This window comes from Oculina patagonica, chromosome 2 (assembly GCF_052425735.1).
Source record: "Oculina patagonica isolate OP01 chromosome 2, crgOcupat, whole genome shotgun sequence".
NCBI lineage: Eukaryota > Metazoa > Cnidaria > Anthozoa > Scleractinia > Oculinidae > Oculina > Oculina patagonica.
The window spans coordinates 44665589-44693154 of NC_135759.1; the positions used below are offsets into that span (position 1 = coordinate 44665589).

The window sequence follows — 27566 nt, forward strand, 5'->3', positions numbered from 1 at the left end:
TATCTGATGAATTCATTATATCTGTAGTGCTGTCATTCTGAAGATCTGAGCCAACGTTTCGGCGTTTTCAACGTTTTCGATTTTCCTGCATTTAAGCATATTGGTAATTGTTTCATCGCCGCCGGTAAAACCTAGTTGCGATTGATTTGGCGCAAAAGAAACAGTCAATTTAACTTGCTTGCTGATATACTTGGTTCTTGCAAGAGAGTCTGGATTCAACATCTCTAATATGGCACAAGGCGAGTTCTAAACAGAAAAACGCATGTAAGATGCGTATTTGTTTCCTCTATCGCGCAAATTTTTACGAAACAACGGACGTGAATTTCACTGGCTTTACGCACGTAAAGCTAGTGGTAAAGCCAGTTAAATTCACACTAGACCCATATCTTCTGAGAGTCTCCATCGATAATCTACGATATGATTCTAGAATGTTATGCCGAAATTGATTCTATTAAGTTCACGGCTGGAAATACCCCACACCAGCTAGTGCAGTGCAGTACAGTGCTCAACAATAAAAAAAATTACAAATATGTATATCAACATATGATCCTTTTCACTAGTAACAAGAAACTTATCACGTGGTAGGCAAACACTGTCTCGTGTGAAAAAGTTTTCCTGTGCTTATGTTTATGCTTATGATTTTTTTCAGTTTCCTAGTGAGGCCTAGGCAGAATCGGAAGAACATGAGTGTATGCCTAATAAAAATAATCCTATGCCTATTGCTTGTGGCTATGCCTTTATGGCTAGTGTTCTGAATTCTGACATAATACAACTTTCATAACCCTGGCCTATGCTTCGTTTGAATAAACGGTCCAAAAATGTTTGGGCCAGTTTTTTTTTTTTTTTTTTCATTTTTTAACTCCATTCTGTGCTAACACATGAAGAAATCAATCAGGTTATTAACAAGTTACTTAACAATATCCTGTGTGTTTTCCTTTCAGGGCAGTGTTGTGTTTCCACACTAAGGCATTGTCACCCAGAACCGCGCACTCCAGCTCAAGCTTCCCAAAGACCTTCTATACTGTGTTATTATTTTCTGCCAAATTATAAAATAAAACCACCAATGAAATACAAACATCACGTTTTTGCCTGAAATGCTTTATTGTACCCTATGTAACATACAAAACAGAGCCATCCCTTACATTTATAATTAAAGCTGAGCTGGAATTGTTATATTTAACTCTTGGGCAATTAATTTTATACTTATTAATCTAATACAGCTCATGTTTTAGTCCTTGCTTTTAAGTAGCGTCCCATCTAACTATGATACTGCACACGGGCAACATTTCTTTCTTCTTTGTACTGGGCGTCAAGGAGAGTCAGGAACTAAATCAGGGCACAGGAAAAAAGAAAACGTAAATCACAATACAATCTAGAGAGTAAGTGTTTGATTAATTGCAGATATTCTTTTGCAATATAATGTCAGGGGAACATGGCAGATAGAAGAGAAGGGGACGTTTAAAGTAGCGAGATTTATGTGTATCACAAATCAGCTATTAAATAAAAACAAATGTTCAATGTTACTTTAAGATCATTACCCTGAAATAGAACTGAACACAGATTTTTAACAAACTTCGCCTACTGGTTTATTACTTTAAGGGAACTTAAATTTTGAAATAAAAAAGGAGGGTCACCATATTCGTTTAGGAGCAGGAAGACCTTGTATATTCCATATAATTCCTTTATAATTCCTCTGCGAGTACTGGCAAAGTACACTTTTTTAGCGATTATTTATTTTTCAAACATAGGAATTGATCTGTTTTAATTTTAGAGAAAGAATTTGATCGCTTCACCCAAAATATGAGAAAAAATTGATAGGTCACCATACTCGTTTACGAGAAAGCGACTATTTACTTCTCTCGCGGAATAAGCCGCATAGAAAAAAGCCGCCATTTTGTTTATGTGCGCGCGCTCGCGTGCGCTAATTACGCATAAAATTCGGCGTAGTAAGGATGCGCAATGCAATACAGGGCAATGACCTTAAGTTTTTTCTTCCCAACAAACGTGTAACAATGAATAGTCAATTTATACACCCTATCACTCCCCCTCCTCCAAGAAGACAATAGATACCGCAAAATAGTCGTTTCCTGGTAATAGTTTTTTTTTTGTTACACCTAAATGCCAAACCAACGAGTTTCTGTAGCTAGGCACCAGAGGCTGAATTGGTAAAGAAACATTCAGCAAGTAAATCTATTTTGCGTGTATACAGTGTGGGGATAAGTTTCTCCTCCACAATATAAGGTCTGCGTCGAGCATAGTGGCCCATATAGGCCGGAGCTTATCCCGGTTTCTGTAGCATGAAGCGACTAGAAATATTTCTACTCCCCCTGGATGGGATGCTAGTCTACCACAGGGATGCCCCCAGCATTAGTTCGCCGGAACCCCTTTATACACCTGGGTGTAGAGAGGCACAGTGAGATTAAAGTATCTTGCCCAAGAACACAACACACTGACCGCCGCAAGGCTCGAACCCAGACCGCTTGATCCGGAGTACAGCGCGCTAACCATTGGGCCACCGCGCTTCCCATAATATGCTCACCACAAAACTCGCAGGTTTCCAAACAGTTTGTTTTCACTTCATACTCCATTGTAGGAACTGTTGATGCACAAAATCCAGCCTTCTTAAGGTCTTCGCAGTTCTCCTTTTTGTCGTAACACTCTGTTAACAAATATGAACACGATAAAATGTGTAATTCGTATGTGCTCATTTTCAGTTGTATAAAATTAACCAAATTTACATTAAATCTAATTATTTACTCTTCCTCCTTCTTTGTAAGTATCTGTAGTAAGGATTTTTGATAGACGGCGAATCGCATCAATTAACTGTCTATTCTAGACTGGCTGGATCATACCTTTTTGCACAAACTAGGCATCCCAGGCATAATAAAACGTACTAGAGACTCACATCGTAACTTGAGAATAACTGTAATTGCGTTTTATTTTCGTGAAAAGATAACCGGTTAACAGAAAGAAAATGTATTCTGCTGCAGGTGTAGTTTGCGCAGTTTTTAATACTTGTGTACTTCTTTTCATCACGGTTTATATGTCTTTCTTAATGAAGAATATTTCTAAGGTACATTGTATAAATAAAATTAGTATGTATCGAGCAAAAATACGGCGCAGTTGTAATATTGCCACTAACTATAGCATGATTTTCATCGAATATATATGAACTGGTGGGAGGCTGACTTGTTGGCTTGAAGGTTAAATTTAGGACCACCGGAAACAAATCCATGCAGTAGCAGTAAGGTGGATATTTGAACCCGACCACTAGGCCATGCCGCTTCGACTAAATATAAGGTAGCAACGTAGCAGCCAAAACGGTTCTATATGTAAGTAATGTTGCATTTTAATCGTCTATCATTAATACTTGGACGAAAATGTTAATCATGTAAGATGATAGAGCGGTTTTCACTTGAGTGTCGAAAGCAAATTGCGTTTGCTTTGGTTTTGAATTAACACACTTAGTGATTGGCTAAAAAATCACGCGCCACTTTCTCAGCCAATCAGAACTAAAACCAAAACCAATCGCGACTCGCTCGCGCACGTTTTCCCGCGCTTCTTGCCAGCTACATGTATTTGCTTTGAGTTTTGATTGGTTCACTGGATTGTCTGTGTCCTTTGTGATTGGCCAGAGTAATTACTTTGGTTTTGGTTTTACGACACTCAATTGAAAACTGCTCTAATATTGCTTTATCTAATTGCTCGTGCATGCATGTTACCAGCTGAGCTTCTGCTTACCGTCTGGATTAGGTGCCCTACCTGAAAACACAAATTATACAAAAACATGAGCAGATTCCGGTTGATTTTACAAATTTTGATTTCCGAGATGAAATTTTTCATAAAGACGGCCAAATTCTAAAATAACATTAATTTTGTATAAAAAGGTAATAATAATAATAATAATAATAATAATAATAATAATAATAATAATAATAATAATAATAATAATAACAGGTCTGCAATGCGAACATGTGTCTAGTGCAAGATGGATACTGGTAGTCGCGATCACACATGTAACTATAGTTGATATCCCTTCATCTCTCGAGTCCACCTGTGTTTGGTTTCTCCCGAGGGTTAGGATCTTGAGCCTAAAATCTATGCTTTAGCTCTTATTCTTTATGCTCTTTTATTATGGTCGATTTGTAATAATTCTGCAAAACATTGTGTTACTTCCGATTCCATCCAAATTTGGAGCACAGGAAGTCAATAGATTAGCGTGAAGACACTGCCATGTGGCCTACATAACGAGTTTATTGGCGTGGGATTCACACTATAAAATTTTTGGCGTAATCATGTGAGAGATCGCCGCTAGTTGATTGTTTTCATCCAGGAGAAATCCTAATCCTAATTTTAGATGAAGAAGAAGATCCTTGTGTTATTTCTAGTGGCGAAGAAAGCGGTTTAGGCCGGGAGCTCAACAAGGAATTTGCTACATTCCTCCACTAGACACAAAACACAGCTTTTCATACAAAAATAAAGTCAAAACAAGAAATTTGCTACATTCCACCAGATTCCCCTCTCCCCTCCACCAATCCCAATTCAAAGTTGTTTCTGAATTTTGGCAGCCTTCTAATGGCGGGCAATATAATAAACGGCACGCAGTGCATGCAGAGGGATGACGTTTCCTAACGGGATCTTAAATAAGGAAATTTGTCAAAAAAATTAACATACTAAATAAAAGTAGCTGACAACTTCTGTATTGAGTGACTGTTCAACAAAATCTAAACAAAATTTGCGTTGTCTTGTAGCGTGACATTTGGTAATCCATGATAAACAATACTTCTCTCCAGCGACAGAAGTCAAACGTGGTCTCGTAATTGTATTACACAGGCCAATTGTAGCTAACTGTAGAAGTTGTCTTTTTACTGAGTCATCCAATTCAATTTGTCTCCTCCGTTACATTTTGTATAAGTCCTTTTTAACTTTCAAGAAGAATTTTACTCTCATGGCGATTTCTTGTTGTGCTAAACTTAATCTCAGTTCGGCGTTCACGTGTAGTTAATTCGCAGTCCTATTTGGTCGGTCGATCGCTACAAAACCATTACATCAGACGAAAGACTTCACATCATCGCCCAACAAGAAGCCACTGAGTAGCTTGAAACCGGATGGTTAATGTTAAACCACTCTTTTGGCTAACAAGAAAGCCTAAGGCTTTTAGACGTACCCTGTCGCGTTTATATTTCCTTTTGTTCCTGTTCAACAAACAAGAAGTGTGTTATGTTGAAGCGTGACATGCGATATACGATACTTGGCCGTCAGTATTTAAGGTCAAAGGCGCTTTGATCGCTTTTGAAGACTTTGAAGGTAGAGATGTTTTTTTTTTCGTAGTACTTTTAAAACTCATAAAATATAACGTGACGCTTTCATTTATATCTCGTACTGGTCATTTCAAACTGAGCAGCAATTCTATTTTGCTCTGTGGTCTAAGCGATGATTGGTCATGATTTATTGTTGAGTTAAACGCATGGAAAACGCGTATCACGCACGTAATTTTTAATCCCTCAAGTGGCAAGTAATTTAAAACATTTCCTCCGTCCCATTCCCCTTCCCCTATTGAGTAGGTGATAAAAAATGACCAGTTTTAAGCATTTTTGTGCCGATTAAAAGGAGATAATCAAATTACTTCATTTATCTCGCAAGCACGCTTTTTCGCAATTCCGAAACAATACGTGCACGAACAAACTCTGCAAAGCCTAAAACGTTTTAGCCAAGTCTAAATTTATAAAGCGTGAGTAAAGTCAGCGCGCGTACATTCATGCGGCGAATCATTGATAATCACAGATAATCATTGATGCAATTCACCTTAAACCGGCTTTGGCGCGTTTTGCACGTAGTAGCGAGAGCAATAGAGGCGGCTGTAATCGCAGGCTACAACAATACAGTGCAACCTCAATATAACGAATCTCTATATAACGAAGTCCTCGATATAACAAACGACATTCTTCGTCCCAGTAATAGTAAAATGTATGAGAAAGTACCTCGATATAACGAAACCTCGTTATAGCGAACACATTTTGCCAGTCCCTTGGCCCTTAGTTATATCGAGGTTCCACTGTAGTCTAGTAGCGAAACATTTCAGTAGTAATTAGAGTTTTGAGTGTCAAAAAATTGGGGGGGAATTTGGAGGGCATTTGCACGCTTAACCCGAAAATTGTGTGATTTTTAAGTGGTAGATAAACTGCGTTTATAGAAGTGTCTTCAATTTCTCGTGCTTTTAAAGGCAACAGTCCCGTAAATTTCGAAGCTCTCACTTTATAAGCCGTAATCAGTAGACGTAAATAGTAAAATTGACCAACGCTTACATGATTTGCAAGTAGTTTACTACTTCTATTATTACTTTGTCCACATAAATACTCAGCAGCTTTTGCAGATGTTTGGTCAGTCACAGGTGTTTTCAGTCGGGCAGCTTCAGCGTTTTCTTGCTCTACGAAATACACTTATCAATAACTTCTCTGGGCTAGCTAGTTCCGCTGCAGTTCGCTACTAGAGGCAAATGCATTATCACTAAAATAGAGCATCGCAAACGTCGCGGAATATTCGTTCTCAAACTCAATTGGTCCCGAATATCCCTTTTGTGATCATTCTCGAATTCAATTGGCTCCGAATATCCTCCTTGTGCTCGTGCTTGATTTCAATTGGGTTCCGAACATCTCTTTGTACTCGAGTGATTGCGAAATGGTCACGATGATATATCGAGTGGTTACACTTTTTCTGAATGCCATCTTATCCTCATGTAAATGGTCACGGAACGGGAAACCCAGTGAAACTCTATGCGCATTACTTGATATCTTAGCTTACATGAAGTATTTATCTGAGTTTTTACCCCTTCTGCATAGGGTCTAGATGCTTCGCACTAGACACAATAATAATTCACTTCAATATGCTCTAATGCGCCATCAAAAAAATAAATACAAAATAATTACTATAAAATATACAAATGAAATTACAAGGTGCGTAATTATCAATTTGCGAAACTATACCATGCCAATCCTTTCCAATATACTTATTAGCTCCATTTGTCGTTGCATTATTCGAACAAACACATGATCAGTATCAATGGCTTTCGGGAACGAAACATGCACTAAAAACTCTTTATACTTACAGAAGTCACAAGTGACTCCACAGTATATGGCCATGTGTGACTCTTGTTGAGAATCGTCACACAATCCTAATGACTTCCACTTGTCGCAGTTTGCATCACGGTCACGACAGAATGCTGACAGACAAAGGAAAGATACAACAGAGAAAGCAACAAAACACACCTCAAGTTATAAAAAAAAATGGTTTGTAACTGCGTCTTTAACTATACGTTAAGGAAAACAAAGCAAACCAGAAAAATTATGCGATTATAACCATAAGGGAGAAAGCCAGAGCGCTCCTAATCAGGATCCAGCAGGTTTACATAACAACTAAGTAACAACTGGGTAACAACTGAAGCCACGTGAATTCTCATAAATTCCATCTAATTCTCGCTCATGACTTTGAAAATATTAAATTATAAGTTGAAATGAATGAGGTGTTAAATGTTGCTCTCTTTACTTAATGGTAATTAAGGCAACTAATGCACGTTTGTTAATCTTTTTATAGTTGGTAACACTGAGGATTCCGCGTCATCAAATATCATGCCCGTAAATAAACTTGTGACTAGGAAATTGGGGTTACGCTCCGTGGTCTGTTCACAGACCGAAATAGACGCCAGGCGGTCCTAATACCATCACTTATTGCACGGTAAAGAAACCAAGAGGTTTAAAAGCAATTGAGGTTGGTTATCTCTTGCAGTGTACCTGGAGGTGAAGGTGGCTTTGTGCTGGGAATCGGAGATGGCTCTGAAAGAAGAAAAGGAAAGTAGTTAAAATTCTGTCAGAAAAAGCCATTACTAGTAGCAGTGTATTTGTTACTTTACACTGGACGAGAATGAGTCGTCATTTGATCAAGACTTCATGTGGGGTAGATATGAGAGAATTATTTGTTAACAGTTTGCTCATGAATGATTATTAATGCATAATTACCTTTTTGTGAAAGCAGGCAATAGCTTGAACGTGTAAGGCTTTATTTACATTTGTAGTTTAGTTTTAAGGATAATTTTTTATGAGCGGTAGGTTAAAAGAAATACGTCTATAAAATCCTGTGCGCGAATGAAATAAATTACTATATTTAGAAAGGAAGCCACATCAGCGCTAGCTGGTTTTCATGCGGGTCATCTGTCCAGGTCGAATTGGAATTTGGAAATGTTGGTTTTTCAGGAGGGAGGAAAACCGGAGAACCCGGAGAAAAACCCTCGGAGCAAGGCGAGAACCAACAACAAACTCAACCCACATATGGCACCGGGTCGGAATCGAACCCGGGCCACATTGGTGGGAGGCGAGCGCTCTCGCCACTGCGCCATCCCTGCTCCCCGAAAGGAGAGCAGGAGGTCCTTTTGATTTCTGTCTGTCTGCTTGTTAAATGTTCGTTTGTTTATTTGTTGTTGTTGTTTTTCTTACAGTTCAAACGCATTATTAAAATAGTCTAAACATCCCCACTTAGAATTATATGCCAGGGATTAACTTAAAATACTTCAGATTTAATCTTTGTCAATACTTTTAGTATTTGGTGAGTCCTTTTAAACAGCCATCTTCACAGGGAGCAGAGGAACCAAATTCGACCTTTGTAAATATTAAAATGTTCGATCTATTTCGCAGCGCTTTTCACGCCCTGGTTGCTGGTTATCTGATCATTTTGTTTACGCGACGGGTAAACCAGCGGGAATCCTGTTGCGCTTGGCGTAGCCGCAGGCTCAATGACCGTGGGCGCGACAAGATCGTTACACACTAAGAAAAGAGACAAGTTGTCTCTTTTTCTTCTCGGCACTTCGTGCCTTGCTCGGAAAGCTTCGCTTTCCGTCCGTTGCCCTTCGGGCAACAAACGAACGGAAACCCGCTGCGATTACGCAACAGACTATTGAACGAGTTTCCCGCTGGCTTAACCGTCGCGTAAACAAAAAGATCGGATAACGTATGACAAGCGCTACGAAACAGATCGAACATTTTAATATTTACAATGGTCGAATTTGGCTCCTCTGCTCCCTGTGCCATCTTAGGTTCATCATCTTGGACTAAAAAATACTCATACATGTAACAAGAAGCATACGGTTTATGGGGAGCGAAACGCGAGAAAAACTAATAGCTTTAAAAGATGATAATGTCCAAGGACAATTTCCTTAGCATAATTTATATTAAAACCAAACGGAAACTATTGTGTCAATATTTCAAATTACTTAATAACACATTCAAGACCATTCTGTTTGGTATATTTTAAACCACAGACAAAAGTCTTGGGAAGGTTTGCACTTCTCTTCTTACTCGCCCCGCCTAGCAACCGTACTCACACAAAATTGTCATGTAAGATTCCAACATTAGTTGGTGGGGGGAGACTTCCTAGAACAGTTCAGAAAGTGTGGTATGATGGAATGACGGATTACAAACCTCACTGTAATCGGGTATATTTTTAAAACCTTCCCTACTACTTCTGTCTGTTGTTGTCGGCTCAGCTTTTAAATAATTCTATCCGAACGAAAAATGTACAACGAATTTTTTTTTAAAATTGATGTTATCGCTTGAGGTATACCTTCGAGCATTAGCCTGTTTGGGTAGAAGTACAACAAATTGCAGATTTAGTGATTGTGACCACTTCAACATACCCTTTTGTACCGCTGTGCTGCGGTACAAGAGGTTAAATACTAGTTTAAGTTAAATACTTGTTTTTTTTTAATAATCTAATGTCCGCGTTAAACAATTACCACGAACAGCCAGAAGAAATATAAATAGTACCTGGTTTGCAAGGAAGATTGCACGATTTTCTGCAATAATGTTCCATAAAAACTTGTTTCTCTCGATCGTTGCATTCTCCTGCCTCAGCCCATGTAGGACAAAAGGCAGCCCACTTAGGCAGATCTCCTTCACAAACTGTTATAAACAAACATGTGTTTTGTATACAACTTTGTAAATAATAATATAACATTTAGTCTCGGAATTCCTTCACGAACCATTTTATGTGACTTTTTTATTATGTTTTTTGTATTTTATTTGTTTTATTTTATTTTTATTTTATTTTATTTGTATTACTTTAATTTTTATTACATACTTTATGTATGTTTTGTATGTATGTCCCTTGTTCTTTTTACTTACATTTAATTTACGGTAAGTCCCTTTGTTTTTTACTTTATGTATATTACACCAATGTTGATTTTATTTTTATTCTTACTGAAGAAATGAAAAGGCTAAAACACTGCATATAGCTGTACATACTTTCTTCAATAGGGGCCTTGGTTATCGGCGATTCTGCAAATGTAACAGAAAAAAAAAGATGTTATAGAAGTACATGTACTTACATTAATTACCATCTACTTTATCAGCAACTGTGCCAAGAGCCGTATGTGATATTTGTCATTCAAAAATATTTATATTTTATTCACGTTTATTCTCATTCGAAACGAAAAAATGGGGTTGGCAGATACCGAAACAAACGTAGCATGTGTTGTCATTCTTTCGTGTAGTAAAGATAGATGCAACCAGTACTTTCTTTTTTTAACAGAAGCATATTTCCTTTCTCCACTCACCGCACCAGTCGCATGACAGTTGGCAATGCTTCTCAGTGAACTCTTTCTGCTCTTGACAGAAGCCTGGGGTCGCAGCTATGTCTTTACAGTCATTCTTATACTCTGGATCATCTTTACACTCTGTCAATTGCAACACAAATACAATATATGATAGGTTGTTAAAAAATACCATAAGATCGATAGGTTGTTAAATTAATAAATTGATCAATCGATGCATTTGTTCATTCATTTATTCATTCATTCATTCATTCGTTGTTATTTTCATTCGCAATTCATTATTAGAGTGTTTTAGGCAACCATTATATTAAAAAGTCACTTTCGAGATATTTTTAGTAAAAATATTAAGCAAGATTAGTCTTTAAATACTTTTGTACTGTGATTTCCGTTAATGTGATTCATGTTCCTTTTCGTTTCTTACAAAGAAACCTATATCGTATGACTTCGCGTAGGCATTTTTTCCCTCCGTGTGCAAACAAATTTTAACCACCGCATGCTTCCTTTTCATAAACGAAAAATATTAATTATTTTCAGTTATATTTGATATTCTCTCTTATGTGTATTGCGATGTGGATTTCGATATAAACTGTGGGTACATGACTGTATAGAAGGGAAGCACATCCAATGAAAGTTACCTTCATTTCGAGTAACGGAAAATTGTGAAATATAGCGGGGGGCTGGGGGACGATCGGCAGTCTACCTTTTTTGCTCTAGCTCAATATTTTCCTTTAGTAATGTTAACATTGCAGGCGATTATTAAATTATTAAGTTAATAATCTTATCAAATCTACAAAACCAATATTCTAAACGCAAGTAACATGATGCAACTAACCAACTGGAGACGGAGGCGGTGCTGTTCCTGAAAGATACAATCGTACAAACCAATCAATGCAACAGCATTTCACAAATTACGAAATCGCACAACTGTATGTTCCCCCTACATATTTCAACGTGGCGTATAATTTCGTAAAAATGTACTTTCTATTATTAGGGCGAAAAAAGAAACAATAAGCTGACGCCCTGCTTAGTATTACTTCAATGTTCTCTTAATCGTTTGTGTTTCTTGTAGGTTTGATAATAACTAACTAATTCAAGATAATAACGACGAAAAATTCCCTGCGTTTTTAAGTAGTTTAATGTATGACCTTCGAAACGCTTTTTGAAGAAAACGACATTATTTTGCATTTATTTTATTATACCACCTTCTGTGGAGGCGAACGAAATTCATAAAGATAAATTTGCCAATTATCCACAATTGTTTTTGTTTTGAATGACATCTCGACGCTCTTCACTTAAATGCTCTACTTAAAGAAACATAAGATCCTTTCTCAGTTATAATATAGCTACATAAGTGAAATAATTAAGCCTGTTACCTTCTGAACAGTACCCACAAGACTTCGGGCAGTTTTTTCTCATAAAGTCTTCTTGGTCTTTACAATAACCTTCAACGGCAGCCATCTCAGGGCAGCCATCTGCATAGTCCGGGTCATCTTCACATACTGTCAATTTTAAAAATCAAATGAATTCAGAGTTAGCTTATTGCCTTAACCCTATTCAGACCGGGGGGGGGGGCTTTTGAGGCCCGCGCTGACTTTGAACTCTTATAACTTTTTAAAGATTCAACCAAACGCTGCCAAACTTTCTGAGTTCCTAAAATTTATCTGGCAATAATTTGGTTGGGTTGGATGAGGTGTCAGGAACTTGACATAACCATGGCAACGACATTTTGACAGGCATTTCCCAAATTTGTAATTTTGTGTGTTTCTACTAATAAAATTAACTTATTGGAATTATTTTTACATTCTTACGGTTTTAAAGAACATTTTTATTGATTTTGAGTACTTTGCAGTAATTTTGGGTGGTTTTCTGGCATTTTGGAAAAATTTTGAAATCCAAGATGGCGGATCCAAGATGGCGGCTGTTTTGACATCAAGATGTAATTGTCACGTCACCATTCCACGTGACGTATACCAAAAGAGAGATGTTCGGTCAAACAATACATCCTATAAGTTCCATTGTGATTGCTTCAATATTCTGGAAGTTACCTTCTCAAACGCCCCCCCCCCCCCCCCCCCCACCACCCGTTTTGAGAAGGTCCAAAAAAGCCCGGTCTGAATAGGGTTAAAGTTTTTTTGAGTCTAATGCTTGCGTGCGCTTTGCGCATGCGCATTAGACTCTTTGTTATATGAAAAAAGCTGTTAGCAATCCCAAGGGAATGGTTCGGGATCGATAATCGTTCGCTGTAATGTAGAAAACAATGATCAGCTGCAAGAACGGACTCCGTACGGACACGCACGATTAGTTTCAATTAAAAACAGCCAATCAGCGACACGTGTTCCCACGCATAATTAAAAGTTCTTTCTCAAGTCACGATTATTCAACACTTGAACAGGACGAAATAATTTTCCAGTTAAGACATTTGTAAGCTTTTTGTGAAAATAAATCTTCGTTTTCAGTTCAGTTAAGCACTTGTGTTTTCGTCTTGCTTAAAAAGCAAGACGTCTTTGAGAAAAAAATATTTCGACGGCGACTCGCGTTTATTTACACAATGCGACCAAATATTTATTTTGTTTTAAAAAATAGAAAACTTTACCTCGGTTTTTGTATTTAAGTCATTCGAATTTTGACCAATTTTTTCTTTACAGTGCAAACAAAAACCTTCAAAAATAAAAGATGTACATGGATAAATGTAAATCAAGTTACGCGACTAAATCAAAATGCGTTTGTTTGGCCGCTTTGCAGTATTACACTGTCCCGGCCTTTGCCATACACTGAAATCGAATTTCATGCTTTTACGACTCTCAGAGATCTTAAGTTCTTCTTACAGCTAGAAAAATCATAAAATGGTTACATTGATATGGAAGTGATGATTCGCGAAATTTGTGCATCATGATAAACAGTCTTCGCTCCTGTGTATGGTAGCTCGATAATAATTGCCTAGTTTCCAGCGTTCAAAAGGTCATCATTATATTGACGTGAGCATTTACACCCGTTTTTAGGAAAATCTGTCACTAAGTGCTTACAGTACAATGGAGTAACAGTCACTATTTCAAGTGCTTTTATTGCAAAATCTGTTTCAAGAGTCATCATCAAAATGGTGAAAAATCTGAAAGAAAACGATGTGAAGTTCTTCAACCCTTGTTGTAATGAACATGCTTTTTGTAAATCGTCACGCAATCTTGTCAAAATGTTTAATCGTTTCTGCTTTTACGGACAATACGGAAGAAGTAACATCAACTCCTGTTCATACTTTAAATTTTGTGAAGCATATAACATTTATGACTGTTTCGTTTTCATCCATAATCATCCACGATGCCCCTAGCTTGCTATAAGCATTTTAAATTAAACTCCCGAACACAAACCTCTAACCAATTTTAACCGGCTTACGAAAACCGCGCAATCTGTATCACTATGCCATACGGCATTAGACTCATGTCACCCTTGGTGACCTATTTTTAATAATTACATATCATCACGTCAATATACTAGTATTTCGTATGATTTGTGAAAAGATTGTGGTATCTTACTGATTTCTAGTATAATTTATCAGTCCAAGTTCTATCAAAAATCATTACTTTTCGACTTACAGAGTAGGTAACTAACTTATTTAATGTGAATAACACGGAGAGTGCTTGTGCAATTTCTCGAACCAGAAGCTCAAGTTAAAAGTACTTGACAATATTAATTCAAGAGTATATTGGGTATCTGACACATCCATGTGTCCCATTATCTAATAAGGCGATTGTTATGTACGAAAGACGACCTTAAAAATGAATCAAAGCGCAGTTAAATCAATTTGTCAGAATAATGTCCTTATTCATTAGCAGTTATCATGTATAGCTCTTGCAACTCCTTGTTCTTTCTAAGAAGCCAATATGTATAGACGTGTGTATTCTATGCGTATATTTAAATAATAACATGATCGCTTATGAATCCAAAATAAAAGAGAAAATAAGAAATATTACCAACTGGCGCCGGAGGATTAACAGACTCTGAAATAAAGATATGCATAACAATTAGATCCTTGAATGATGAAAGAATAAACTTAATAATCATAGATAACATAAAGAAAGTAACGTCAAAAGTAACCCGGAACTGTTTTGTTTTAATTTTGCTTAACACCACTCTGTAAATGCCTTGAAAATCTCGCACCTTCCACTGAACTGAATCAGACACAAAACCAAACCCAATAGCTACTTCGTCGCATGAAAATTTCGAACTGCAACAGAAAGCAAAATGCACTGGAAGAAAGCACAGGGTTTTTCACATATTATTTTTTTCCTTTTAGATAGAGCTGTTTTCGCGTAACAAATCCAAGGCAATTACAATGTTTAATTACAAGAAACAAAAACAACGGAATAAAACCAACTTGTAAATAAAAGCAAACAGAACAAACCAAAGGCCTGGAGCAGTCTATTTATCTCAAAAAACTGAAGTACCATGTACGTCAACATAGAGAATATAATAAATCACCAACTAAGCTGGTCAAGTGACTTACCAGTCGTAACGGCAGGCTCCGTAGTTGCTGAGAAGATAGAAGGACAGACAGATAAAAAAAATACATTAGTAAAACATACAATAGCATTAAGAATACAATTAACCACTGCTTTGAAAGCTTCGTCAGCCCAAAGAACACCCATTTAAAATTTCAACTTTTTTAATGTGGTTTACGCATTTATTTCTTTTCCTTCCCCCAAACGGGTAAACTATTTCTTTTTTAAGATAAAAATTTAACCTGAAATCATTTGAACTCCTTGAACCCACTGTTAAACTTTTTTTTCTATTATTATTATTTCTTTTAACGTATTTTGAATAAAGATCTATTGAAGAACAGTACTCCTATTCAGACCATAGACATACCTTGAAACTTTACATGATAAATACATTATTTATTTCTGTGGAGTCGAACGCAAAGATAATCATAATGATAAAGATAATATCGTCGAACATTTTCGTTTTGAATGACAACTCGACATTCTTCACTTTAATGCTCTACCTAAAGAAAAATAAGATCCTTTCTCAGTTATAATATGGCTACATACGTGAAATAATTTAGCCAGTCACCTTCTGAACAGTACCCACAAGACTTCGGGCAGTTTTTCCTCATAAAGTCCTCATTATCTTTACAGTAACCTTCAACGGCAGCCATCTCAGGGCAGCCATCTGCATAGTCCGGGTCATCTTCGCAGACTGTCAATTTTACATATGAAAAAGACTCACTCGCGTTTTTGTTTAATGCTAGAATAAGAATGCTCGTCTGTGACGCCCAGAAAGTTTAACATTTTATTATACTTCTTAACTTCTGCTTCCGTAATCAGAAAAAAACGCTAAAGTTTCTATGACTTTTAAGAATGTTCGACAATTATTATAGATACATATTAAAATAAACATAATGGTGTTTAAAAATATATCATCTTAATATTTCTTTGGAAAAATCCCTTTGTAATATAATATCGAAAGCACGCTAAATTAATTACTTGGTTTGATTAAAGTTAAACATTTTTGCTCAATTCCCGATTTTAAGTGATAAGGCCGGTTAACACGTCACGATTTGTCGGCCCGGTTTGTTCCAAGCAAACTTACACGCATCAACGTACTCATCGGCCCGATTTTCTTTCCCTTGTAAGAATTTCAAGGGTGAAAATCGGGCTGATTTCTAGAATCTGTGGCACTGCAACAGATTTTTTTTTTTTAAAAAAACGGGCCTCATTCGGGCCGATTTTTAACTGCGCAGTCACTTTTCTTTCAAATATTGGTCAAATTGGGACTGAAATTGTCTTCTTCTGATTTGACAAACGAATTTTAACCGTATATGAGATGCACAACAAAAATGGAAAACCAACATGTCGTTAAACATTTAAAATAGGTCACCAAGGGTGACATGAGTCTAATGCCGTATGGCATAGTGATACAGATTGCGCGGTTTTCGTAAGCCGGTTAAAATTGGTTAGAGGTTTGTGTTCGGGAGTTTAATTTAAAATGCTTATAGCAAGCTAGGGGCATCGTGGATGATTATGGATGAAAACGAAACAGTCATAAATGTTATATGCTTCACAAAATTTAAAGTATGAACAGGAGTTGATGTTACTTCTTCCGTATTGTCCGTAAAAGCAGAAACGATTAAACATTTTGACAAGATTGCGTGACGATTTACAAAAAGCATGTTCATTACAACAAGGGTTGAAGAACTTCACATCGTTTTCTTTCAGATTTTTCACCATTTTGATGATGACTCTTGAAACAGATTTTGCAATAAAAGCACTTGAAATAGTGACTGTTACTCCATTGTACTGTAAGCACTTAGTGACAGATTTTCCTAAAAACGGGTGTAAATGCTCACGTCAATATAATGATGACCTTTTGAACGCTGGAAACTAGGCAATTATTATCGAGCTACCATACACAGGAGCGAAGACTGTTTATCATGATGTACAAATTTCGCGAATCATCACTTCCATATCAATGTAACCATTTTATGATTTTTCTAGCTGTAAGAAGAACTTAAGATCTCTGAGAGTCGTAAAAGCATGAAATTCGATTTCAGTGTATGGCAAAGGCCGGGACAGTGTAATACTGCAAAGCGGCCAAACAAACGCATTTTGATTTAGTCGCGTAACTTGATTTACATTTATCCATGTACATCTTTTATTTTTGAAGGTTTTTGTTTGCACTGTAAAGAAAAAATTGGTCAAAATTCGAATGACTTAAATACAAAATACGAGGTAAAGTTTTCTATTTTTTAAAACAAAATAAATATTTGGTCGCATTGTGTAAATAAACGCGAGTCGCCGTCGAAATATTTTTTCTCAAAGACGTCTTGCTTTTTAAGCAAGACGAAAACACAAGTGCTTAACTGAACTGAAAACGAAGATTTATTTTCACAAAAAGCTTACAAATGTCTTAACTGGAAAATTATTACGTCCTGTTCAAGTGTTGAATAATCGTGACTTGAGAAAGAACTTTTAATTATGCGTGGGAACACGTGTCGCTGATTGGCTGTTTTTAATTGAAACTAATCGTGCGTGTCCGTACGGAGTCCGTTCTTGCAGCTGATCATTGTTTTCTACATTACAGCGAACGATTATCGATCCCGAACCATTCCCTTGGGATTGCTAACAGCTTTTTTCATATAACAAAGAGTCTAATGCGCATGCGCAAAGCGCACGCAAGCATTAGACTCAAAAAATGGAAAACATAAAAAAAATTACCAGCTGGCGCCGGAGGCTTCACAGACTCTGCAAGAAAGATTTTATATTTAGCAATCAAGTTTTCAAAGGATTGACTGATAACAAATATATATTTAAAAGATAAAAATAAGAAAACGAAAAAACGGTAAAAAGTGATCATCATGATCTGTTCGTTTTTGTCTGTATTTGATCATGAGTTGGTAAGACGTTTGCTTAATCACGCAGCAGTGAATATGACAGTTATACATCATATACGAACATCCACGTTTTCCAAAACAGTGAGGTATGTTGCAACTCATTATTTAATAGATGTGGTCTCAGCTGCCTGCAATATACCCAATAATGCCGAAGTAATTATCTATTATATCTATTATATCTATTATCTATTATAATTAGTGACCCCCCTAAAACCCGTTTTTTTTCTACATTACATGAAAGATTTCAGTCGCTTCCACGCTGATGTTTAGTTTATGGCTGCAATATTCGATATATTTCAGAGAGATAACTATAGGATTTTTGTGGGTCAGTAATTATAAACTCTTCTCTAAGCTGAAATGGTAACTTACCAGTTGTAACAGCAGGTTGAGTGGTCGCTGAAAAGTTAAAGGAAAAGGCCTATAAAAAACATCAAAGCTTCCATTCTCTTGCATTACTCTTACTCCCGTGGTCCTCATTCTCATTTCCTTCAAAAATATTTTCAGTACCAAGGTTTTCCGCATATTTCCAAAGATCTACAATTGTTTTCGTTTTGAATGACGTCTCGACGCTCTTCACTTAAATGCTCTACCTAAAGAAACAAAAGATCCTTTCTCAGATATAATATGGCTACATACGTGAAATAATTAAGCCAATTACCTTCTGAACAGTACCCACAAGTCTTCGGGCAGTTTTTTCTCATAAAGTCTTCTTGGTCTTTACAATAACCTTCAACGGCAGCCATCTCAGGGCAACCATCTGCATAGTCCGGGTCATCTTCGCAAACTGTCAAATTAAATGTCATTAAAGATGTGAAAATTGTTCATCGTGGTTTAAAATAGAAATGAACGTTTATTCGTTTGTCTTACGATAGAATCGCTTTGAGATGTTGATCGCGACGTTCGACTGCAATACTGTTAGTCTTCATCAGGCCTGATGCAACTCGTCGGCCCGATTTTCTCTCTCTTGTTTGAATTAAGAGGATGAAGATCGGCCAGATTTCTAAAATCTGTGGCACAGCAACAATTTTTTAAAAAGTCGGGCCCATTTTTAATTCCGCACTCATTTTGCTATCAAATCTGGGCAGATCGAGCCGACAAAACGTACCATGTAAAGCGGCCATAGGCTTCTTTTGCTTTTAAAAATCGAAATCATGTTTTTAAACCATACATGGGATGCACAACAAAAAAGGCAAACCAACATGTCATAAAAAATATTAAAAGAATAAAAAATAAACAAAATTACCAGCTGGGGCCGGAGGCTTTAAAGACTCTGAAAGAAAGATATTATATTTAGCAATCAAGTTTTCAAAATAATAGACTGTTAACAAATATATAATTAACAGATACAAATAAGAAAATTAAAAACAAAAACGGTGAAAAGCGATACGTCATAATCTGTTTGTTTTTGTCTGTGTTTGATCATGAGTTGGTAAGACGCTTGCTTAATCACGCAGCAGTCAATAATACATCATATACGAACATCCACGTTTTCCAAAACAGTGAGGTGCCGATTGCAACTCAATATAAACTCTTCTCTAAGCTGAAGTGGTAACTTACCAGTTGTAACGGCAGGTTGAGTGGTCGCTGAAAAGTTTAAGGTAAAGGCCCATTAAAAACATAGACAAATCAAAACAACGCTTCCATTCTCTTCCATTCTTTCCGTGGTCCTCATTCTCATTTCCTTGAAAAATTATTTTCAGTACCAAGGTTTTCCCTTACTTTGGAAACGTTTTATTTGTGTTTTTAGATGATTTAATTTATTTCTGACATATAACGTTAATGAAGATAATCCACCCCTTCAATAATTGCTTGTCAACGTCCCAAATGTCTATATGTTATGCTTGTTTTATTTATTGTTCTACTGTAGTTGTCATGTGCAGTTCTTTGTTAATATTGTTATGGACATTTCGTTACTCTTACTTGAGGTAGAATATTGTCGACCTCGTGCTCGAAATGATTAAACGAGCTGAGATTTTCTGTTTCTCTTCGTCGTGATTAATTTGAAGATATTCTCGTCACCGCTCTACCTGCAGAAACACAACATTTTTTCCCAGGCATAAAACTAAAAACAATTTAGCCAGTCACCTTCTGCACAATATCCACACGACTTCGGGCAGTTTTTTCTCATAAAGTCCTCGTAATCTTTACAGTAACCTTCAATGGCGGCATAACCTGGACAGCCATCTGCATAGGCCGGATCATCTTCACAAACTGTCAATTCAACAAGCACTCAAAATAAAATATACATTTTAAAGGGTTTTTTTCTAATTGCAGATTCAAACGGTTATATGCAGTTTTCAAGTACTGGAAAAATGAAGCCCTGTAATAGCCAGAATGCCAAAATAAATATCGTTCTCTAGATTCCAGTTATTTTAACAAAGCGCAGTATTGTCAAACTAATAATTGCCACTTAAGAGCGAGATAAATAAAGGGTTGTATGATAAACAGCAATGTATTCACAATACGATTAAGGATAACTTTGAAATCATTAAAGGTCATAAGAAGCGTTCGTTTCGATTCGTTTCGTTTCTTTTTACTTACCAGTGTTTTAGTTTAGGATAATTCGTTCGGTTGAGATGGTGGCTAGTACGAATTAAATATAATTGCTAATTTGAAAATGTGTCAGTAAAACAGTGTCTCCTAAGATCCAACCCTTTAGAGCTGTTTTCACGTCTGAATAATAAAGATGTCACGGTTTTCCTGTGATATTTACAGTTGTAGAGCTAAATGCAATTTGACAAATCAGACAATTCTGTTAAAAAGAGCTAAAAGTCAGGGTAAAGTTAAATTCAGATGAACAATAAATGAACTTGGGTTTTATTGGACGTTAAATCAGCAGAGCGTAAAAATCCAGCAAAGTGACTCGCTCAACTGTGAAGGCAGCAAACGTTTTGATTCAGCAGAGTCTGCTGTTCACGAAACGTCTTCTTTCGATATAACTGAATGGAATCATTAATTCGAGACTGACAGCAGATTTAGCCTCCTTTTGTTGTGGTTTCGAATTAGCACCATCCTTGAAACATACCAGACTGCGCATAATTTATTTGCGCGGGATGTTCATATCGGCAATAATTTATGCAGGACTATTTTTAAATGAGTTTCTTATTGCCAACATTGTGATATACTCTTTCTTATTTCAGAGTCCACAATTTCATTTACGAAGATTTAAAAGGGCGATTTGTGATACCTTCAAACGTAAAGCAGAACTAATTTCTGGGCTAACTTGGCTATACGGGAGCTAGTCTGCAGAGTTTATGCGGTCAAATTATTATCGCCAAACATTGATTTGAAATAAGCTAATAATTAATGCTATCCCACAACAATTTTTTTAAATTTCAAATGGAGTGTTTTAATATCGTGCGTTTAATAGTAAGTAAGATTTCGAGTTTGTTAAATAATGCGTCAGGATATTTAAGTAACCTCAGTTGTAAAAAAATATAAGTCATGTTGATATTTGATAAATGCAGTTCAGTCAAGCTTAAAATGCGAGAGCCGGAATGAAACTACAATAATCCCCTGACTCGGTTGTTAATGATAAGAAACAGTTCGAAACTTAGTTATACGCGTATAACACTGGAAGGCATAGTGCATAAAAGTGTCCGGGATAACAATATAGTACCTTAGCGATATAAATGCATTTCAAAATTTGGCGGGAAAGACGTTAAATTTTCAAAATTCAACCTAATCCAGGTAAGCAAAGAAACAGCTGAAACATATGACAAATTTTAAAACTTGGTTCACCGTTAATAACGCTGTACACGCGCAAAAAAGTTCTATATACCTAACATTTTGAATAAATATCTACACTGCACTTATGCCAGTAGTAAGAAGCAATATCATACTCGCCTCCATCCAAGAATACGGAGTCTCTAAATGGTATACCTGTAAAAAATAAAAAAAAGTCGGTTGCAAAAACGTGGATATAATATACAAAACGTGGATAAGTTTAATGCTATGATTTGAAAAAAATATAGACATATTAGAAGTTAACCGTCGCCACCTACCAGGTTCGTATTCAACAACCCGTCCACTGAAATATCTCCCACAACAAATCTGAACACAGATGCAGAGAGCGAAAGCCAAGATTGCTTTCATTTTGTTCGTTAATGCACAAAACTCTGAATTTAAATTGCAGGAAGGTATGCTTCAACACTAGAGCCGCCCGAACGTAAACCGTTTGCGAGGGTCAGTTATACTGGAAAAAATGTCTGTGCATTTTAATAAGTTTTATAAGTGCCTCAATGTGAAAGCGTATCCAAACAAACGATGCGTGTATTAATTGTTGAATAACTAATCCATTAGAAAGTTGTTTATACGTATTACCATAATTAGCGACAGAGTTATCGTTGCATACAAATGTTTAGTATTGTGCATGCCGGATTTATGGCGAGAATGAAACATGTCGGACGTGTTATCACGCCCATTAATTGAATCAAAGTTTTGTTGAATTAAAATAGTTGAAAACGAGTATAGAGCCGCACTTCTCAGATGTGGACGCTGATAGACAATACATCAATCGTTTTATCTGAAAACATGTAAAGCCACAGCTAGTTTTGAACCATTAGATTTAAATTCATTATCAAACAAAGTTGTTGCAGAAGTGAATGATCAGTCGTATGAAGAATGCCCGGGACAAATCAAATAGAAATAAAAACGAAATTTTGTCAGTGATTTTTCCTCACGAAATTTAAATATCAGAAATATGGATTTTTTTAAAAAAATTGTTGAGTAAATATTTTCGTTTTGGGTGAATAATAAAAATAGTAGACTAATGAGTGTGTAAAAATTTAAAATATAGATGATCGGCAGCAGTGCAGGTAGCGAAGGTCAAGGGAAATTAACAATCAGGGATCTAGTGCAGGAGAACTTACCATACACTTACAAATAAGATTTGAACCGAACATTTCAACTACTTTATCATTTCTTGTCAACTGTCACCCGCAGGGTCCAATTTGAACGCTAACCGCCAAAATGCTATTTAGTACTGCCAACTGTCTAGCTTGTCCGCCTATCAAAGACCCACAAAACTACTTATTATATCACCCGACTGGTTGACAGGTCTAATTGCTGTTTTAATACATCATTTAAAAAAGTAAAATACCACTGTAGGTGTGAATGTTTAAATTTTCTGATCTTAACTAGCTACAATATTTCGAAAAATATTTTGCTAGAAATTTAGTTTATGACGTGAAGTTCTTAAGTGAATAATGTTAAACGTTGACAAATACTGACCCTCGCCAAAATGGGCACCAAACATACACATATCAAAAATAGCAATGATTCGCGATTGCGTAGAGTCCTTGCAGTTTAATGGTGGATTTTATAAGATCTATATTACTGTATTTGGATCGTCTCTGTCAGTTATGATATTTCAATACAAACCGCTTTTCGGAACGGACAAATATTGTTCCAATACATTATGCATTTTAAAAGTTAAACCAGTTTCGCAACAAGGACGCATTTCTACAAAACAAAACTCCGAATTTCGCTTTTGACTAATAACTTGTGTCATCGAATTACTCATATCTCATTCGCAAGATAGGAAGTAAGTTCATCGTCAAGTGATCATCGACTATAGTTCATGATAGCTGTGTCGATGGGCCTCGTACATTGGGATGATGGGATTTGTACAAGTAAAAGTAAAAAAGGATTTAATCAATTATTTACACAAAATTAAATTCCTTTTCGGAGTTCCTTGAGGTGCAAATACATAGTGTTTGTTCTGTTAAAATACCAATATTGTTATTTTATTTATTTATTATTGCATTACATTATTTTCTTGGAAACTATAAAACTTTCCGCTAGTAAAAATGTTATTACCACCTTTTTGTGCCCCCTAGTCCAGCCTTTCAATTACATTGTGTTGGGAGACGTGTGATGGATTAAAAACCGTGTAACACGTTCTCATATTCGTGCTATTTTCAGCGCGTACTCGCTTTCAAAAATGCTTTGTCGTACAATTCTCGCGGCTCGGCGTCTTTAACGCTGTTTAGCCATTAAGTTTTGTAATTTAAAACTGACAACTTTTTAATTACCAAGATACTTTCTTTTTTGTCATTTACCGCTAAAAAGAAGGCCCTTTGACACTCCGATCGTGACGCCTAGTTCCGAAAATGTTTGAACTTATGGATAGGTTTGTTTAGAACAAATGGCAACAGTGTGTTAATGACGAAGGAAACGTCAGTGTTGCCGATACAGGGAAGTAGATTTGAAAGAAAGCAACCGGTACTTAGCATGGCGTTACTTGGAGTATTACGGCATATGAAAGCATTTGAATTAAAATGACAAAATTAGGAAGTAATTAATAATATACGATTTAATTTCATGATACCTAGGTGTTATTGATATCGTGTCTGAGGTTTTTTTTTTTTAGTGTTTCAGCCAGATCAGGTGTGATCTACACGGTTACTTTCCCCTGTGGATGACGAAATTAACTTTTTCTTGGAAGGAACTCAAACGTTGGAGCCCATTGAGGCCTGCTTTGATTGTTGAGGATAAAATCTTTCGTCAGTCGCCGGCAGGCATTATTTTAAACTATGTCATTCAGAGAATGAAATTTGAAAGAGAAGGAACATCATGACACTTTTTGATTCATCTGATCCGCTTTACAACACTCTAGTTTAAGAGGGATAAATTATAATAGGTTGAAAAACGATATTTTACTCAATCCTGCATGTTACGAACAATATGTTAAAATTTTAAAAGCCTTACCGTAACTTCCGTATATAAAAAGACCAGCAAAGAACAAGAACAAACAAGTGAAGTTTCCCATATCGAAAAAAACCTTTTTTTCTCCTTGCTTTCAAACACAGATCTGAAAACTCGAGCTCACAACAGCTTCTAACGTCAGGATTATTTACTTGTTTGTATAAATATAGAATAGTTATGTTTATATATCCCATCTCAACAAAAACGCCGCGTATTTTCAATTACACGGCGTTTAAGTAAATTACGCCTAACATTGTCCAATGAATGGAGTATATGCTATTAAAAAACAACTAAACAGAGAAGGTTCATTTCTTAATTTTTTAAATTATTACAAAGTAAAAAATGTCTATCATAAAAGCAGATTGAAGCAACTTTGCAATCAACCGTAACCGACAGTTTCCAACTGTCAGAACGTCAAAAATAAATAAATAAAAGATACCACCAAATGAAATATTTCAAACCTTTCTTTTCCTGTTAATGCTGTTACATGACTTTCCTTATCAACCTGAATTTGGTATTACACATGTCGAAAAGAGCCTGCACTTTTTTGCACTATACGCGGCAACGTTTTAACGTTGAACATTTGTGAACACTTTGGCATCCCTTTTGGATCTGTTACAGGCCCGGGAAAAATAGTAACCTGTGCTTGAAGCTGGTTTACGGTCGCTTCACACCAGTGTGGCCTCGGTTCGTTTCCCGAACCCGGCGTCCTTAACGTGGGTTGAGTTTCTTTCTGGTTCTCGTCCTTTCTTACATTCTATGCAGATGCCATTGAGAGCCTCGATCAAAAACTATTAAAGCGAATTATAGTTTTTATTTCGATACAACGAACTTCACCATAGACGAATATCTAGAACTATAATCGTTTTGAAACTACAAGCTTCTTTGAACTTTAAAATGATAACTACAACATAAGCAAATTATTTTTGTTATATCAGTTTAAATTTCTACACCCTGCTTTCAAACACAGAAACGAAATGATTGAGCTTAATGTAAGTTTGAGAAGAACTTAAGTTATGCTCTTCAAGAGTTGTTTTTATTCGAACGTAACTTGTGCTCTCTGAAAATTGTTGCCCTTTATCCATTTCTTTTTCTACAAACACTATCCTGTCTTGGTTGAAAAAATAGTAGATCTAAAACAGTCGAGTTCTCAACAGCTTCCAAAAATTTTAGGGTATTTTAACTCGGTAAAAATATAAATAATATATTTTAGCTATATAATTATTTCAATTACCTTTTAATTAAATCACTAGCTTGACATAAAGTGAAATCGAATAGGTGTTCCCAAGCAAAGTCCATACTTAACAAAAATGTCTTTATTGCTTTTTTAAATAAAATTTTAACTTACCGTATGGAATTATGAAAGTTTCCCACCCAATCGAGCTTGTAAGGTCCGAGTTCCCACCCAACCTTTTTCGAGTGCGCACCTACCGTTCCCTTACAGTTCGTAGCCACTCTTTTCACACGCGTTAAAAACAAAGAATTATTCAGTTTTTCCCTCCCTAGATTTTTTTATTTCATTAATATACAGAAGGTAGCGAACTAGGTCGTACGTAGGAGCGAATTCGGTAGAACTTGGAAACGAAAGCGGAAAGTGTACTCTGAAAGGTGGATGCGAGCTCGGACGTTGCGAACTGGACTGGATTTGAAATATCCTGCTTCCACCGAATGTCTTCCATACACGCACCCAGCCTTGATGAAGGGTAGTAAAACTTTCCGGTTAAGCCTAAATTCAGGTCACTTTAATCGTATAGATTATGAAATTTAAAAGAGAAGGGACAGCAATCGATTTGCGAACTGAATTAAGAATAGCAATTCTCACGACTCAAAATTCAGTCGAGGACCTCACTCAATTGATGTATGAAACTTGCTTCAATATGTGGCTCGCTTACGAGGGATACTGTATTATATTAGAGTCAGAAAACCGTTTCGAATCTTCAATCGATCGCTAGAACTTAAAGCGAAAGTAATTAACATTACAAGCCTTACCACAACTTCCATAAGAGAGACAAACGAGGAGGACGAGCACTAAGGAACAAGTAAAGTTTCCCATGTCAGTTTAAACTTCTACTAACACCTTGCTGTCAAACACACGTCTGAAATAATTAAGCTCGCAATAGCTTTAACAGTCGGCGCTAGTTAGGCTATCCAAATATGAATATTTTATTTTCAGCAAATAAAGCACCGATTTTAATTGCGTATTAGCAGGAGGGAGGGGCGTCTCTAAGAAAATCATTAGTTCAACCATGGCTGCCTTTGTGCAGTCACGTTTCGTTTGGATGAAGTTCAACATGGCGCTCAAAGCCGAAGTCCAAAAGAAATGCAAGATTTTAATCGGATGGTCTGATCCATTTGTCCAGGTTTGCAAATTAAGTTAATTGTGAAACTGAAAAGCCTTTTTTGGTACTTCTTGTCAGCCAAAACATTCAAAAGTTGGATAATTTGAACGAAATGTTTCTTTCATCAAAGGAATTTGTCGAGCAGAAGTATTTGCGCTTGAACTTTCGAGGGTCAGTGCAGAGCGAGGCATTGCTTTTTTTGATACAATACTAAGAGGTTGCATACACAAATGGTATTCTAAACGCGCGTACATCGAGTTTCAGTTCTTCAGCGCTTGTCGTTTATCATATCAATTTGCAGTGTGAAAGGAGAAACTGTACACTTCCAAGGTTTAGTTTACAGCCAACTTTATTGCAGCTTCCATCATTGTTTGAGCATACATCTAAACTGATTCATGAAATATAAGTTATGAGGGAGTCTACAGAAAAGCAAAAAATGCTTGAATTTATAGATCCCTTGTTAGAAATGTGAGTATTGTTTGTTGCCCTATCCAATATGTCGATAAGATATCCCACAAAACAAAGCTTCAAAATCAAT

General features: G+C 36.4%; 1 protein-coding gene across 5 annotated transcripts; it reads right to left on the reverse strand.

Moving 5' to 3' along the window:
* Positions 1-1081: 1081 nt before the first annotated feature.
* Positions 1082-26814, reverse strand: LOC144644783 (uncharacterized). Of its 5 annotated transcripts, none has more exons than XM_078504321.1 (21): positions 26679-26814; positions 21828-21863; positions 20067-20192; positions 19539-19565; positions 19225-19251; positions 18640-18765; positions 18351-18377; positions 17806-17832; positions 15662-15787; positions 15096-15122; positions 14563-14589; positions 11971-12096; positions 11430-11456; positions 10601-10720; positions 10290-10322; positions 9813-9947; positions 7788-7829; positions 7106-7219; positions 3742-3762; positions 2540-2659; positions 1082-1326 (listed from the first exon to the last, which is right to left on the reverse strand). In XM_078504321.1, the coding sequence occupies exons 1-21, from the start codon at positions 26740-26742 to the stop codon at positions 1310-1312; spliced, it is 1395 nt and encodes a 464-aa protein (XP_078360447.1). In that variant the 5' UTR covers positions 26743-26814; the 3' UTR covers positions 1082-1309. The 5 variants fall into 5 exon arrangements, with proteins under 5 accessions (XP_078360447.1, XP_078360446.1, XP_078360448.1 ...); XM_078504320.1 differs by lacking the exon at positions 26679-26814 and adding an exon at positions 21986-22224; XM_078504322.1 differs by lacking the exons at positions 19539-19565; positions 26679-26814 and adding an exon at positions 21986-22224.
* Positions 26815-27566: the final 752 nt, after the last annotated feature.